Below are 18996 nucleotides of genomic sequence, written 5' to 3'. Positions count from 1 at the left end.
ACTGAGAGAGGGTCACAGTCCATGGATTCGAAGGCAACCCAAAGGGGTATTTCCTGGGTAGCGTGGTATTTTGGTAATTGGCCAGCTGGGCCGCCTGGTAGTATTTGGCGAAGTGAGGGAGACCTAGCCCGCCTTGGAGCTTGGGGAGATATAGGACTGATTTGGGTACTCGAGGTCTGGTTTTGCCCCAGATATAGCCAAGAGCTCTACGTTGCACGATTCTGAGGAAGTGTGAGGGGATGGGCAGAACCCGGAATAAGTAAAGGATCTTCGGGAGACATTTTGGTAGCGTTAATACATCCTAACTATGTTAAAGGCAGTGTAGATCAGGAGGACATAAGGCTGGTGAGGTGAGATAGCATGGGGGGGGGGGGGGGGGGGGTAGTTGGCAGAATAGAGGGCTGCGGGGTTTGCTGTCAGTTTAATGTCTAGATATAAGTTAAAGTGGGGGGGGGGGGAGCCAGGGTCTTATAGATATCTGGCTGGCAGTAGGAGCCGTTGTATATAATTAATCAAAATTATGCTTTGTGCTGGTGCATTGTTTTACAAAGACAATTAAAACCACATATCTAAATAGGTAAAAGTGAAAGTATACAAATGACATAGGAACTATATTATAAAAAGAATTATACATGTAACAATGAAAATAATATATAAAAATGTAAATATAAAGATACAGGGCTTTTTTTCAGCGGGAACGTAGGGGAACGCAGTTCCGGCACCTCTGGTACTGAATGTATGTACTGGCTGGGGGGTGCTGGAGGGTACTTTGCTGGCTGCTGGGTGATCTGTTATCTCTGGAGGGGATCTATTGTTGCAGGGGGGCTATTGTTGCTGGGAGGGATCCACTATTGGGAGAGGAGTCTATTGATGCTGGCTGCTGGGAGATCTATTAGTGCTGGGGTGGATCTAGTTTGTTGGGGGCAAGTATTGCTTTTGGCGGAAGGTCTATTGTTGTGGAGGGGATCTATTGTTTGGGGGGGGGGCTATTGCTGCTGACTGCAGGGAATCCATTTTACGGCTTTCCTTGTTATTAACAAATTCCATACAAATTATGTAGCACCACAAAATTATACTTGGTTCTGTATTTTCCAAAAGGGGTGATACTGGGAGGTGGGTAGGGGGTGAAACCAAGGGACAGTACCAGGAGGTGGGTAGGGGATGGAACCAAGGGACAGTGCTCAGAGGTGGGTAGGCTCAGAAGCGGGGAGTACCTGCACCTAGTCTCCGAGAAAAAAAAACCCTGTATATATATATACAGTATATGCATATCTTGGTATGGGGGCTTTAATCAGAACCAAACAGAGTAAACAAATTAAATTGCAGCATTTCCAAATGAGAATTTCATCAGAGTATATGGGTGTGAGCCAGCTTCAGCTCATTGATTATCTTGCGTTAGTGTTGGACTATTATGAACTTTATATGAACTGTTATAAACTGGGAAACATTGCCTTTGCGCCTACTATGAACTTTATATGAACTGTTATAAACTGAGAAACATTGCCTTTGCGCCTACCATTACCTCCCTTTATCTAAACTGTGACAATGCCTTTGCAGGCATTACTAATTCAGTGTATGTGTTTTTCTTTCTTATTCCACAGGTTTCACAAATTACTTTGGGTATCTTTCAGATTGCCCTGGGCATCAGCTGTGCAATATTCTCACCTTCCTGCTATTCATCGTCCATTGGATATAACTTCTGGGGACCACTATCTGTACGTACAGTATGTAATCTTTGTCACAACTGCCCCAGTTACACTCATTTGTCACACTCTCAGCCATATTGTCAATGAAGATAACCATCCCTTATTTATTATACAAACAAAAACAGTTGCTATAATGGAATGTCAACCAACCTGTTAAATCCCATCAGGACCTTGTTTATTATACACACATACTGATTAACTTTTATTATAAGATCACATCTCTTTTGGTGAGTCATCCCAAGGAAGGGGTGGATGCACATAGGTATTGGAAGGCATGGTCATTGTGATTTATTTTGGCACTTTTGAGTAATCACACCAATTGTCTTATACCAATGGTTGCTAAGGCCTACAGCTAGGATTGAACCCAATTTACTGAATTATTCACTGTGGACTATTTAGGTACTGTATGTGGACAAATTTATAGGATTCATTGCTTGCCAAGGAATACTGTCAATGTGCTTTGTACTAGTTTATGTTTACTTATTGTATTTTTGTTGCACTTTTTTATTGTTTTTTCTATTCCAGTTTTCATGATATTTGTAGTAATACATATTCATTAATATTAAGAATTTTTTTAGAAAGTTAATAAGCACTTACCGTATAAGGTTACAAGTATACGGGAGGCGCATGCGTAAAGCCGTCTAAGCAGGACATGTCCGCTTAGTGCTCCGTACCGACCGGGACACGATAGCCGGAAAATACCGAGTCTCACCAGTCTACGACCCTCTTACGGTGACTGACACATTCCTGCACATGCTGATAGGATGTACAGCGCGAGGAAAGCTAAGCTGGAAACGCTGAAAGCCCAGAATACACTGGCTAAACCCGCAGCTAAAATGGCCGTGACGTCATCTCCTCACATCAGACAGCCTCATACACAGCTGCAGCTCCGGTCTCCTTTTTCCAAAAAGAACGGTGAGCCTATTTCTGACGCTGGGATGACCCACCATCACTCTACAGAATATTTCAAATGGCTCTGATCTGTTAAACCAATTTGAAAGGGTCCTACATAGAGCCTAATGCCGCGTACACACGATCGGAAATGCCGCCAGCAAAACTCAGATGAGAGCTTTTTGACAGAAAATGTGACCGTGTATATGCTCCATCTGTCTTTTGCTGGCGGAATTCCAGCCAGCAAAAGATTGAGAGCATGTTCTCTATTTTTTGGTCCAGAAAAGTTCCTATCCGAAAATGCGATAGTCTGTATGCAATTCGGACGCGAACAAAATCACGCATGCTCGGAAACAATTCGACGCATGCACGGAATATGGATTGAAGACCAATAATCATAGCCTTTATCCTTTAAACATTCTCCAATGACTTCCCTAAACCTATTGACACTAAATGTTCAAGGTCTCAACTCTCCTCCAAAACGTACTAAATCCTTTTCCAAACTCTCAGCACATGTGGTCTGCTTACAGGAGATGCAGTTTACGACTCAGTCCTTTTTTTAGCTGCAAATACCCACAGGTTTATACTGCATCAGCAGCCACTAAGCAAAGGGGAGTCTTGATTGCTTTCCATCATACTACACCATTTACTCTACTAAAAGAACTCAAGGACCCTGAGGGCAGATACCTTATAATATTTGGTCTTCTGTTAGATGATCAAGTTACTATTGTTTCTTACTATGCCCCTAATAAAAATCCTTTATCGTTCCTCTCCCATTTGTTTTCAGTAGTAGAATCCCACAAACGTGGCACACTCATACTTCTTGGTGATTCAAACCTAATACCATACCCATTTCTTGACAAATCTCTAGCTCTAACAACAGCTTTCCTATCAGAGGCTTCTTAATCAATATCCTCTTCTAGACACATGGCGAGAAAATAACCCTGCAAGACGACGATTTACACATTATTCCCATCCTTACAAACAGTTTTCCCGTATAGATCATCTTTTTGTGAATGTTAGTATCTCAGCACTCATTCTTAATTCAATTATTGTACCATGTTCTTGGTCAGACCATAATGCGGTCAACCCTTTCCTCCCTGGTCCCATGATCTAACCTCCATACTTGGTACATAAATGATAGTCTGTTGACAAATCCTGTATATCGACAAGAAATAGAAACTGCCATACAAGAGTATCTTATAAATAACAGTATCACTGATACAGACCCCCTGACCCACTGGGAAGTCCTCAAGCCATATATCAGAGGGGTCTGCATCAGCCAAGCCTCCAACAATCGTAAGATAAAACGACAACTTCACAAACGTTTCGAAGAGGCATTTTAGCTTCGGAGGACTTGCAAATTACACCCTCTCCATCAAATAAATTGATTTATGACAAAGCACGTTTAGAACTGGATCTTTTTTTGACGGAATCGGCAGAAATAATTATCCATAAATCTAAACATTCCTTCTATATGAAGGCAAACAAACCAGACACATTCCTAGCCCTAGCACTTCGAAAGGTTGATCATACCTCGAAACCTATTCAATTAAAACTAACAAAAGATAATTATACCAGTAACCCACTCAAAATTCTACACGAATTCCGTAAAAAATTTAATATACTATACAAAGACACAAATTTCTTTGATCAATCTCGTTTGACTAAGCTGTTATCCTCTATTAACCTTCCTTCTCTTTCTCACCAAGAGACCATGGACAAACCTATCCCAGTATTGGAAATCCAGACCGCAATAAAGTCACTGAAGCCCAGTAAACGTCCAGGTACGGATGGCTTTTCCGCTACCTAATTTTACCCCCTCTTATGATTGAAGCCTTCAACTCTCTACTCACAGGTCAATCCTTTCGTACAGAATCTTTCACCGCTTCCATCTCCATGATCCCTAAACCAAATATAGATGACACCTCATGGTCAAATTACAGACCGATATCTATACTTAATTTAGATATCAACATATTGGCTTAAATTCTAGCAACCCAATTTAATCCCATTATAGGACCAAACTGGATTTATCCCTTTTAGATAATATGGTGACAATATTCGCCGAGCTACACTTTTAGCCCATGCAGCTTGCTCTTGCCACATCCCTACCCCTTTCCTCTCATTAGATATGCGAAAAGCTTTTGACTTGCTATCTTGGCCCTATCTACATACAATCGTTCAATGGGGATTTGGAACGTGCTTCCTACGATGGATTGATACCTTATATCAGCACCAACAAAGGCTTATCTATCTTACTCAGGATACCGTTCTGACCCCTTTGTTATTAGACATGTGCACAACCGAAATTTTTCGTTTCATTCGTTTATTATTTTTTTTTGTTTTTCGGGTCATTCGTTATGATCGCGATTCGTAAATGCGTTCATTCGTACATTCGTTCATTCGTAATTCGAACATTCGTTCATTCGTACATTTGTACATTTTTACATTTGTACATTCGTAAATTCATACATTCGTAAAATCGTACATTTGTAAATTAGAAAATTCGGAAATTTGTAAATTCGAAGTTTGAAAATCCAAAAACCCGAAAATTCAAAAATCTGAAATAGTAACTAACTATTAAATTATAGGTATTGTAATTTCCTTTCAAACTTGATTGTCAGTGAACGTAACAAATACAAATTTAACCGAAGTTACGAATTATCCAAAACGAATGCTGCATCTAAACAAATGGAACAGAACAAATTTATAATCAATAATAATAATAATAAAACGTTGTTATTATTATTATTGTTATTTATTATTATTAATTCATTACGTTCCATTCCGTTTTTTTTGATCATTCATAACTTCGGATAAATTTGTACGTGTTACGTTCACTAACAGCCAAATTTAAAAGGAAATTACAATACCTATAAATTAAAAGTTACTAGTAATTACTAATAGTTAAGTTATTATTAGTTAACTATTATTTCAGATTTCCGAATTTTCGAATTTACAAATTTAAGAATTCACTAATTTACTAATGTACGAATGTAAATTGCGAATGTACGAATGCCCGAATTTACGAATGTCCAATTTTATCGAATTTACGAATATTATAAAATTCGTTAAACGGGTTTTCGTTAATTCGGATATTCCTGGATTAACGAATTCGGAACGAAACGAATTGCACATGCCTATTTGTTATTGAGAGAGGTACCAGACAGGGATGCCCCCACTCCCCCCTCCTCTTTGCCCTAGCCATCGAAACCCTAGCACGACTCATTCGTTCCAACCGAAACATTAAAGGTCTGGAACTTGGAGGCCATCATCACAAGTTATGCTTGTTTTCAGATGTCCTGATATTTCTGACTTCGCCCCTGTTCTCAGCACCACCTCTCATTAAAATTCTCTCCAAATTCGGACAACTATCGGACCTAAGCATACATTTTTTTCATAAATCTAAAGCTCTAAACATTTCATTATCACCCACTCTTCAAACTAAACTACATGACTCTCTCCCGTTTGTACGGTCGACTACACATATTTCCTATCTAGGTATCAACTTTACAGCAAACCCGGCTGATCTCTACACTGTTAATTACCCACCAATGCTTACACAACTTACTAAACTCTTAACAAATTGGTCTTCCCTACCTTTGGCATGGATGAGTAGACTTTTATAAACTAGTAAACTTTTATACCTATTTAGAGTGCTACCTATAATGATCCCTTCACATTTCCTACGCATATTACAACGCAAAACCATTCCATTCATTTGACAAAAGGAAAGTATCCCCTAAGTGGACTTTAAAGGCACTAACATGGTTGATAGAAAAAGTATAATTTATTAAACATGATAAACAAAGTAAAAACAGAATATATTGGAATGGTTACAGCTACTGTGTACAAGGTACCAAATCACCACAAAGACTGACTGTAAAATTCTCGTGTTTCACTTGACGAGTTTCAGAATATCAATGTCTCTTTCTTCAGGGGTGTTATAAGGAGGTCAATCATATATCTACAATATAGTGGTTACACGAGGTCAAAAAAGATATATAGAAATATAATAAACAACACTGTATCACATGTATGTTTAAATCACATATATATTATGTAGACTCACGTATATTATGGAGGTATCACAAGTGAAACATTCCAACAGAGCTATTTAAAAACAAAGAACATAGGCGGAACTGTGTCTCTGAAATTCGTTTAAAGTGACTGGTCTTCACAGCAGGCATTGGTGTTACACCAAAGAGAATGGAATTTTGAATAAAGCCGGGGCTACCATGGGGAGCATTAGACAGCTGACAACACTGAAGCCAATAGAGGGCGTCGCCCTGTAAGGGTAATAAAAATGTAATATAAGGCATGATAAGTGACGTTGTTAAACTAACTTGTGTAAGGTTTTTACTATATAAGTATTAAGAGTATGAAAAAAAAAAATATGAAAAAAAATGTGAAAAATACATATACATATCCTACCTGTACCCAGTAGGAGGAGATTATTGATGCAAAGATGGTATAAAACTATGCAGCTGGTGTGTACTGAAAAATAATAGATGCATGACAGAGGGTCAGTTCTATGAGTGTACATACGAGTGTCTAGATTGGATTTAATATAAATATAATAATTTTTCTTTGTTTCATTATATTACATTATATTTGAGTCTCTCATACAAGATAAAATGTATTCCATATTGCATGTAAATAATAGGATTAATATGTATCTGCACACGTCCCAACCGCGCATGCGTGACGTCAGCGCGACGGAATGACGCCATGCACCCGCGGCCCACCAACACAGAAGCTTCACCGGCGGACAGCACATGGCCCCCCCCCCCCCCCGGAGTAACAAGATGGCGGCCAGGTGAGAAAAACATTGTCTGTATCCTCCATAGGGGCCCGCCACGGGTTACCAGATCTGGATGGCTATGTGTGCTGGGCGTTTCAACAGTCCAACCACCAGGGGCCACCCGGCATGATCAAAATTATATTTGTATAGACGCCAATTACTTGTTCAATCAGTGTGGGAAAGAACAGCAGAGGACATGGAATTGTTACCATAGCCCTCTAGTGGCCAAAAATGAAAACACATAATAATAAAGAAATTGCAGGCAATTAGGGAGAACACAGGAAGCCACTGACAAAAAATGACCATATAATCACAGGAAGATGCATGTACTAAGATCTAGAACCCTTAAATAGGCAATAAGGTTAATATCATAAATGTACATGGAGTTCAATACTATGTTAGGCTGGATTCACACCTATGCATTTTTTGTGCATTTTGCAGATTTGCACTACAGAACGTGTCCCATAGGAAACCATGTTAAAAGGACTGTGGTGCAAATCTGCATAATGCAAAAAGCACTAAAAATGCGTAGGTGTGAATCCAGCCTTAATACACACAAAATATACTGATTAATTGAATAAAAGAAGTAAGTAAAATGGGATAAACAATGGGAGTGAGTGTATGTACGCAGAAATGTGTAATCGCATTTGCATGAAAGTGAATAGCCTTCAAAGCTGGTTCTAAAAGGCAGATACACGGTACAAGTTGGTCTATGTAAGCCAGGGGTGTCCAAACATTTTTCAAAGAGGGCCAGAATTGATGAAGTAAACATTCTTTCAACAATTAAAATTCGGTCTAAATGTGTTCGTTCGAGCACTAATACACTGCCCAGCAAGAATTCTCTTGCCTTTGTGGCTGTGTGTGAGTAAAGAGATGAGCTCGGGCATATTATTTGGATATACCGTATTTATTGGAGTATAACACGCACCTTCACTTTAAGAGGGAAGTTTCAGGAAAACAAAATTTAATTTTAAATGAAGAACTGTGAAGCAAAATAAGGGTCAGTGCCCATCTGCAGCCTCACAAGTGCCATGAATGCAGCCCCACCATTGCCATGAATGCAGTCCCACCATTGCCATGAATGCAGTCCCACCATTGCCATGAATGCAGCACCCACCATTGCCAGGAATGCAGCACCCACCATTGCCAGGAATGCAGCACCCACCATTGCCAGGAATGCAGCACCCACCATTGCCAGGAATGCAGCACCCACCATTGCCAGGAATGCAGCACCCACCATTGCCAGGAATGCAGCACCCACCATTGCCATGAATGCAGCACCCACCATTGACAGGAATGCAGCACCCACCATTGCCAGGAATGCAGTACCCACCATTGCCAGGAATGCAGTACCCACCATTGCCAGGAATGCAGCATCCACCATTGCCATGAATGCAGCACCCACCTTTGCCAGGAATGCAGACTCGCCATTTCCATCAGTGCAGCCTGATTGATGCTCATCCATCTACAGCCTTGGAGGGGACAGGGAGGGGGGCGGGACGAGCGCCAAAAGATTACATACGGGAAAAACTCCTGCTTTCTCGGCGGCCTCTTTAAAACAAAGTCCGGCCACCTTTGATGGAGAGAACAGTCATCCAATGGCAGCATAGAAGACGGACTTCCTATTACAGAGGCTGCCATGTAAACAGGAAATTCTCCTGTGTGTATGGCACTCGTCCTGTCTCCTCCCTGTCCCCTTCAAGGCCGCCAGTATATATATCGTTTGTGGCCCTGGCGGTGGGAGATCGTTGGGGGCCACAAAAGATATATACAAATAACCAGGCGGGCCATTCAAAATCAGAACGCGGGCCGCGATTGGCCCATGGGCCGGACTCTGGACATGCCTGATGTAAGCACATATATGTGGGGCTGGTTATTGAGCATTTGGAGGTGTATATATTATATATATTATATTATATTTCTCCAATCCTTCTGAAGAGAAGCCTTCCAAGAAGGGCTTAAAACAGATGGTAGTGTAGCTTTAAAGTGATTGTAAAGGTATTTTTTTTTTTTAAATAAACATATCATACTTTTTGCACAGAGTGGCCCCTAACCTGTTCTTTTGGGGTCCCCCGGCGGCTCTCGCGGCTCCTCCTCACATCTGATAACCCCCTCGGAGAATCGCTTCCCCGCGGGTGTTACCTTGCGGGCGCCCTCCCGAGTCCAGCATTTGGCCCCCCCGGCGCTCGCGTCATTGGATTTGATTGACAGCAGCGGGAGCCAATGGCTGCACTGCTATCAATTTATCCAATCAAGAGCCAAGAAGCCCCGGGCAGAGAGACAGCACGTCCCCGCCAGTCAAGTTCGAGGGCTCAGGTAAGTAAAATTGGGGGGGGGGGCTGGTCACTAACAGGTGTTTTTTCACCTTAATGCATAGGATGCATTAAGGTGAAAAAACACGAACCTTTACAACCCCTTTAAGATTATGTATCCAGCACAGCTCCATTTGGAGGAGGGTTTTGTTCCAATCCCCTCCTCTGAAGCTGGGATGGATACGATCTAATATGAGAATTTTGATTTTTGGGAATTTACCTTCATGTTTAGGTATGTCGACCTAGGGGCAACTCGGGGTTGCTGGCTTGCATACTTTTTTACGTCTCTGCTTGCTCCAGTGGTGGTAATATACAACTGCATTATATATATATATTTACAAGCCTAAAGCTTTTTGTCACGGTGGATAGTACTGACTCTAACGGAGGATAAATGATATGGGAATTATATACCCTAATATCACACTAAGCCTAACGATAGGGCTGATTAATGAATTTGAGAGTTACCTATATAGACAGAGTGATTAGTTTTGTTTACTCAGTCACAGACTAATTATGTTTGCGTGTGCAGATACATATTAATTCTATTATTTACATGCAATATGGAATACATTTTATCTTGTATGAGAGACTCAAATATAATGTAATATAATGAAACAAAGAAAAATGATTATATTTATATAAAATCAAATCTAGACACTCATACGTACACTCATAGAACTGACCCTTTGTCATGCATCTATTATTTTTCAGTACACACTAGCTGCATAGTTTTATACTATCTTTGCATCAATAATCTGCTCCTACTGGGTACAGGTAGGATATGTATATATATTTTTTCAAATTTTTTTTTCATATATTTTCTTTCATACTCTTAATACTTATATAGTAAAAACCTTAATCCAAGTTAGTTTAACAACATCACTTATCATGCCTTATATTACATTTGTATTACCCTTACTTACAGGGTGACGCCCTCCATTGGCTTCAGTGTTGTCAGCTGTCCAATGCTCTCCATGTTAGCCCGGCTTTATTCAAATTCCATTCTGTTTGGTTTAACACCAATGCATGCTGTGAAGACCAGTCACTTTAAACAGGCAAATTTCGGAGACACAGTTTCGCCTTTTGTTCTTTGTTTTTAAATAGCTCTATTGGAATGTTTCACTTGTGATACCTCCACAACATACTTGAGTCTACATAATATATATGTGATTTAAACATACATGTGATACAGTGTTGTTTAATATATATATTTTTTGACCTTTTGTAACCACTATATTGTAGATATATGATTGTCCTCCTCATAACACCCCTGAAGAAAGAGACATTGATACTCTAAAACTGTCAGGGCTGGGCTCAGCCAGGGCCGGATTTCCCACAAGGCCACCGAGGCCAGGCCTCGGGGCGGCAGTGGTGCAGGGGCGGTGCCGCTCCTGCGGCGACTTCCAAGATTGCCCAGGATTGTCCCTTAATTATGATCTTTGTCCCGTGTCCCGGGCACCTTCATTCCAGGACAATACAGTGTCCCGGAATAAAAAGAAAAATAAATGGTCCGCCTTCACAACTCTGATTTAGATACGCTCATCTTCAGCAGAACTGGTTGCTAGGCTAGGGCTGCCCCACTTCTAGTAACCAGTGACGTCGGCTGAGACACGTGGGCAGTGCACCTTATGGCTGAGCAGCGCACCTCCGACTCTGAGACGAGTCCACCCACCTCCTCTCTCCTTCTCTGGCCAGCAGCAGAGAGAGAGGGACCAGCCAGGCACACCAGAGTGACGAGTCACCAGGATCCAGCCTGTGCCCACTGCCCAGTCAGTGCCAGTGAGTCCCGGGGAGCCACCTCCGCTGCCACCGCCGACTACTCCCAAGTCCCGCAGCCGCTACAGGGGAGCACATTGCCAGCAGCCCGACTTCTCCAGTCCAGTTCTCCTCCTGAGCCTCCTCCCGCCCAGTTTTGAGGACCGCGAGTTTTGAGCCGCCACTGCGCCAAACTTCCAGGACCAGCTTAGTGTTTGTTCATGTGGCAGCAAATATCATTCATGACAGTGATACAGCAACTTGCTTGCAAATTCTTGTTTAGTCACAATTCAATTATTAACCACTTAAGCCCCGGACCATTTTGCTGGCCAAAGACCAGAGCACATTTTGCGATTCGGCACTGCGTCGCTTTAACTGACAATTGCGCGGTCGTGTGACATGGCTCCCAGACAAAATTGACGTCCTTTTTTTCTCCCACAAATAGAGCTTTCTTTTGGTGGTATTTGATCACCTCTGCGGTTTTTATTTTTTGCGCTATAAACAAAAATAGAGCGACAATTTTGAAAAAAAAAACGCATTATTTTTTACTTTTTGCTATAATAAATATCCCCAAAAAATATATAAAAATGTTTTTTTCCCTCAGTTTAGGCCAATACATATTCTTATACATATTTTTGGTAAAAAAAAAATCACAATAAGCGTTCATTGATTGGTTTGCGCAAAAGTTATAGCGTCCACAAAATATTGATAAAGGTGAAGCTTCAATTTCAGAGCTCTACAAAACATTCAAAGCAGAAAAATTGCAGGTTATTTACCCTAATATTGATATAGCAATGCGTATTTATCTTTGCACTCTGGTTACTAACTGTTCAGCAGAACAATCTTTTTCATGTCTGAAACGAGTAAAGAACTATTTACGATCATCTTTAGGTCAAGAAAGACTGAACAGTTTAGCTTTACTTGCCATTGAGTCAGAACTTTTAAATACTTTGTCCACCAAAGATATTATCGATGAGTTTGCCAAAAGAAAAGTTAGAACTAAAAAATTGTAGGGAGTTTCTTACTGCTATAACCTTTAACAGGCATTTTCTGCATTACAGAGTATTTTGAGTCTGTACAATTAAAGCCAGTTATTTTCAGTGTTCTCGTGTGTGGAGATATGTTTTTAACTGATCTATTGTAGCAGTCATCGATAAAGGATGAGAATGGTGGTGTGTGTGTGGGGGGGGGCAGCATTGAAGGACCCGGCCTTGGGGCGGCAAAGGGAGTAAATCCGGGCCTGGGCTCAGCCCTTCCTTCTCTGCAGGAACCAAAGAAGAGCACACACCTCTCCAGGCAAATCTTCAGGTGCAGATGGATGACAGGTGCAGACCCCGGCTCACCACCGTCCAATGCGAATAAAGTAAAGAAATGGTCGCACTCTGAATTTCCAAAAAACTTGCTTGATGCACCTTAATTGTCACAAGTGTATCAGACAAACACAGGACAAGCAGTTGACGTGTTTCACAAGCGATAGCTTGCTTGTTCACAACAAAAGTAGCATACACTAAGCAGGCTGTTTAAGGAGCATACACTAATCAGGCACACCCAAAATCACCTGCTTAGGATTACGCTAAATGCAAAAAACATTTCAGCTGACATGTTAAAAACATTACAATGTTTAAAATGGGTGTATATATATATATATATATATATATATAACAAAATATAGGGGATGGCGCTGTGTAAATATGAGTTTTTTAAGTGCCAAGTGCTTTGGTGCGTAGTACAATCCTACCTCAATACCAAAAATATAAAAAATAAATATAAAATAAATTAAAAGTTGTGAATTGACCAAGAATTAATCAATATTGTGGGGTGATAAATCCTTAATGGAATTGCAAGTAATTATAATCCCATACATTAAGCAAACTCAATCCTAATATTGTCTAAATTGTGGAGCATGTGTAAACAAAATCCATTAAAAATGCAAAGTGACAAGTATCGAATCTAAACTAGTTGGTTATCAGACCACGGTGCAACCCACACAGTGCAATAATGTGCAAATACCGTTGAAAATTGAAACAATCTAAAAAATGTGTATCAAAAAAAATTTTTCACAAAAAATTAATAATAAAAGATATTAAAAAAAAAAAAAAATATATATATATAGTCCCAACTGCTGTATAGTACAAAAGTTCATAATGGTGATACAATTGCAGTGTAATAAATCTTGTAGCGTATTTCCCAGAAGATTCTTTTTTGACAATGGAGACCCATGCAATAATTTTTGGCAATTACCCCCAATGTGATTGCACTCACCGGAGCTCCCTGCCCCTGCAGGGGTATGAGCGTGTGATGTTAATCCTCAGCCTTTAATCGCTCCAATCTCACCGGTGCCAGTATTCTTCCACTCAGCCCAATCCAGGAGAACCACTTGTTGAGGAGGGGAGGGGGACTCACTGCCCTTTGCTGTAGCACAGATCCCAGCCAGGCATCCACTTTCATATGTTTAGATAAAAAATAAAGATTCCTTCATAGCGTAACTTTGTTTCTAATTAATATTTTATTTGTGTATTACAGTCCAATGACTGAATACACTCAACCAAATATAAACGAATAAAATGGTAGTAAATCCACAGGGAAGGAGCTCACAGGCTCACACGGTCCGGGGACGCAGCACTGCTGAAAAAACTACCGCTTGCGTTCCACCGGCCTAGTTTCCGGAACCACGGTGTGCGGAAGTGACGTACATGCCAAGATAGTTCCGCCTTATGCGTTTCGTCATACGAACGTCATCGGAGGCGCTGCCATCTTGGCACTCCCAACGTCTTTTATTCAAGGTGTAGTCATCGCTGCGGCCAATCACCTCCCGGATGTTCAATCACAATCCGGCGGTGTAAATTAGCATTTCTGTTGCTAGGTAGAATTGAATATAGACCAAATGGGTGAACGGGGGAGGACATCCCAAGATCATGTTAAATCCCCATAAAGGCCCTCTGGTGGTATAAAAAAGAAACTGTTTTATGCAGCAGCAGCAACGACAAACTCCTTACAATCCAGCTAATAATTAACAACAATTAATATCATAATCTCTATTGCAATAAAATGACTGTAAAAAACTCCTCACGGACAATGTGCATATTAATAATCCCAAGAGAAATAGAATAAGTATATATGCAGAAAAATGGAAACAATAAAATAATTGAAAAAAATGAAAAAATAAAAATAAAATTAAAAATTTATTCCATTAAATACAAATATTAAAAATAAATAAAAAATAAAAAATAATTATATATACATGCAAACACTGACAGACTTCAAAAAAGCAGAAATTGATAAAAACAAAAATGTCCATAAACAAGATATCCATGAGAAAAATTGTCATATTACTCATAAATAAATCAAAACAACATAAAAAGAAAAAAGAAGAAAAACACACAAAACAAAGAAAACTTCTACATTCTCAAACCATCTATTGAGTCTAAATGCATATGTATACAAGATAAGTATATATTATAAGTGTAAACTTTTTCAGAAGGGCATAAGAGGTGAGCTGCTTTAATGCTGTCCCACAAAAAATATATATGTATGTGGGCTTGAGACAAAAACAAAATCGATCAAGCCCAAACACAGATGTACTTAAAAAATGGTACTCAAACAAAAAAATACATAAAATTTGTTTGTTCTGGATGTTTTACGATATCTGTTGACACACAATTTCTTCACCTTTGATGGAGATTGGTTCCTTTAGAGGTTTGGTGCAGCCATGGAAGCCAAGTTCTCACCATCACTGGCCAATCTATATATGGGGTGGTGGGAGCGCCACCATATATATGGTGTCAATAATGGGTTCAGGTCATCGATTAAAATGCTTTATCGCAACAAACCAAACTATAACTGGCATTGAAGTAGGAGGTATTACACACAAATTATGTATATTTGCAGACGATATATTACTTTTTTCTATCATCACCACAGGTCTCTGGTCCTAACTTAATACCGGCTCTTGATGGATTTGCAGCCCTATCCGGCCTTATGATTAATCCTAAGAAATGCCTAGTGCTTAATATTTCACTCACAAACATGGAATTGATCCCGGCTAGGGCTGCACTCCCATTCACATGGGCAGAAAAATCAATCCCATATCTTGGAATTCATTTAACAGCATCTCATTCTGACTTATTCTCAACCAATTATCCTCCTGTATTAAGACAGATCACAAATCTAATAAAACAATGGTCGCAACTTCCTTTATCCTGGATAGGGAAGATTAATGCAATCAAAATGACTATTCTACCCAAATTGCTTTATCTATTCAGAGTCCTCCCTATTCCAATTCCTTCCTATTTTTTGAGAATAGTACAAAAAAGAGCAACTTCATTTATATGGGGCTCTTCTAAACCACGTATACCTATACACACACTACATCTTCCCAAAAATAAAGGAGGCCTGGGATACCCTAATTTTACTAACTACTACAGAGCAGCACATTTGGCCAGTCTGTCCAAATACCATGCAAAACAGGAAATCCCATTATGGGTATTTATAGAGGCTTCAGAAAATGACCCTCTATTAATATCAAATTTATTATGGCTTGATCCTAAAGACCGCTTTAAAATTCATAATCCCATAACTAAACACTTCTTATCTCTCTGGGATAAACTAAAAACCAAATATCAGTTACAATCTCCACACAATCCTCTCCTTTCTTTTATCAGAAATCCGGCCTTTTATCCGGCATGGATCTACCCAAATTCTTTTAAAGCTTGAACAACATCAGGCATTCAGACACTAAATGACTTCATAGCATCTAAATCATTCCTTTCATTCTCATCGCTTAGAGAAAAATATGATCTACCAAACTCTGAGATATTTAGATATCTCCAAATCAAAAATTTCTATACACCATTATCCCAATTATCCATTTTTGAATCAATCTGTGCAAAAGATCCATTTGCTAAAGGTACAATTTCATCACTTTATAATCAATTATATGGAGTAGCAAATCTTAATAGACCCTCTTACGTTCAGAGGTGGGAGGAGGACCTGGGACGAACTTTAGAAGACACGGACTGGTCTAACATATGGCTCACATCTAAGTCATCTTCACCCAACATCTTAGCACTGGAGACAAATTATAAAGTCCTAACTCGCTGGTACCTTGCACCCGCTAGAGTGGCAAAATATTCACCTAATACCTCAGCTCTTTGTTTTCGAGGATGCCTAGAAATAGGCACATATTTACACATATGGTGGACGTGCCCAGTAATCCAAACCTTCTGGAAGGAAGTCTTCGTGATTGCATCTAAAATATTTAAAAAAATAATACAACCAGATCCATATTTAACTTTACTTAATCTAAAACCGGAATGGTTAACACTCTCTCAATTCAAACTTATGATCCAACTAATAATGGCTGCAAAACAAACAGTGGCCAAGGCATGGAAATCTCCTACATTGGTACTAGCAGAAACAATTCACAGAATGAATAATACAATGTCCCATGCTAAGATGGTAGCCATTGATCAAAATCAAATTCCAAAATTTGAAAAACTTTGGCATCCTTGGATAAAACAACAGTTCCTGTCAAACTTCAATGACTCTGTCCTGTTGCCATGGTAACAGATTAAATGACTTACAGAGACACCCATTCTAAGGCTTCAAAGAGAACTAAAAAGAATAATAAACTGACGAGCGGGACAACCTTGTGGACCATACCTCTACCTTTCAACCCTTTTTCTTCTTTCTCTTTCCTTTTCTCTACCTTACGATTAAAGCTCATTATCAGAATTTATTTGACCTATATACACTCTACTTGTAAACAATATGTATAGTAGGTATAAATCATTTAAATACCTACAAAAGTAACTAAGGAAATGATATATATCTTTAATTTAGGTTTACGTGAACCCAATGTTTAATATTTGAAATTTCATGATATTTACCTATATAAACCCTACTGTAAAACAATGAGCTTACTTTATAGATCCTTGTAAACTTACTTTATGTATATTTATAACATTGTATACTCAATAAACTTCTTTTGACAAGGAAAATGCTTTATCGCTATATAGATGACCTGATCTTTATTGTGGACAGAAAACTTGGCTCCCTGGAACAATTTTTGCTGTTCTTAAACTCGAACGACAGAAACCTACAATTCACAGAACAGAACGATCAAAAAGAGATCGACTTTTTGGATATACACTTGTGTGGCTTTGATAACAGAATTCATACTAGTTTGTTTAGAAAACCCATGTCTGGGAATACTTTACTTATGGCTCAATCGGGGAACCCCAGACATACTGGGGTATCCCGGTTGGCCAGTTTTTGAGGCTACTCAAGATATGTAGCAATCAATCATCCTATAATAGAGCAGTAAAAATGCTCTATTTCCGTTTTCTTCAAAGGGGATACCCTGGTTATATGTTCGATAGAGCCTGTGCGATCGCTGAGTCCAAAGACAGATCAGATCTTCTAAGTCAGTGGTTCTCAACTCCAGTCCTCGGGACCCACCAACAGGCCAGATTTTTAGTATTACCTTGGGGAGTTGCAGACTAGAATACAGCAATCACTGAGCAGCAAGTGATATCACCTGTGATGTATTTCAGCTATCTTGCAAACCTGGCCTGTTGGTGGGCCCTGAGGACTGGAGTTGAGAACCACTGTTCTAAGTGAATCAGGACATAAAGGCTGGGATAAAAATAAAAAGAAACAATTTTTCAATAAGCAAAGACCCACCTTTAGTACACCGTTCAGTAAAGAATTCCAAGACATTAGAAACATCGTGCATCGATATTTGCCCATTCTTTTTGAGGACAATGTCTGTGCAGACCTTCTTAAGGGCGGCATTAATTTTATTTTAAGGTGTGCACCCACTCTGGGAAATTCATTGTCTTCCAGCTTTTTTGATCTTGCCACAATTAGGTCCACTACGTGGTTACATTTTAAGGGCAACTATGGATGTGGGACTACAGGATGTCAGTGTTGCAAACATATCATTAAGGGAGACACAGTATGCTCTTTTTCCGAGTCAAAAAACACATCTAATAAAATCTTTTTTCAATTGTAACACACGGTACGTCATATACATTGTTACATGCAAATCTTGCAATGTACAATATATTGGGCGTGCAACAAGAAGACTCAGGGACAGGTTCCAAGAACATCTGTATAGTATCGACAAAAATCTGCCGACCAATGTCGGCCGACACTTTAACAAGTACCACAGTGGCAGTAGTGCCACTGTGGGGGTACAGATTTTGGAGAAAGTCCAGACACCCAAAAGAGGAGGAGACATCTTTAAAATCCTTTGGAAAAAGGAGTTTTTTTGGAGATTTCATTTTAATACCAGAAAGCCTTTCGTAATGAACCATGAGTGGGACATCTCACGCTTTCATAATTAACCATTTAACCAGGATCGTGTTATATATATTTTGGGCATGCGTTTGTGTTTACATCTGTATCCATATATATATATATAAACAGGTTTTGGATCGTTTTTCTCGCCATTTTTGATTTTTTTCATCCTCTTATACATGTCTATTTGTCATTTATACTCTGTTCCCATTAGGACTCATAG

At 39.6% G+C, this 18996-nt stretch overlaps 1 protein-coding gene across 4 annotated transcripts in view; it reads left to right on the top strand.

Annotated features, from left to right (window-relative positions):
- Window positions 1-18996, top strand: part of LOC141106341 (membrane-spanning 4-domains subfamily A member 4A-like) — a 68990-nt gene that overhangs the window by 19865 nt on the left and 30129 nt on the right. For 3 of the 4 annotated variants that reach the window (XM_073597036.1, XM_073597035.1, XM_073597034.1), the window contains exon 2: window positions 1602-1715. In XM_073597036.1, the coding sequence (XP_073453137.1) occupies window positions 1602-1715 (114 nt within the window). The remainder of the gene's footprint in view (window positions 1-1601; window positions 1716-18996) is intronic. The other variant, XM_073597037.1, reaches the window with a different exon arrangement.

The sequence above is a fragment of the Aquarana catesbeiana genome, linkage group LG08 (assembly GCF_042186555.1).
Source record: "Aquarana catesbeiana isolate 2022-GZ linkage group LG08, ASM4218655v1, whole genome shotgun sequence".
NCBI lineage: Eukaryota > Metazoa > Chordata > Amphibia > Anura > Ranidae > Aquarana > Aquarana catesbeiana.
Note: the sequence above shows the minus strand (reverse complement) of the source record. Positions and strands in the feature narration are given on the sequence as shown.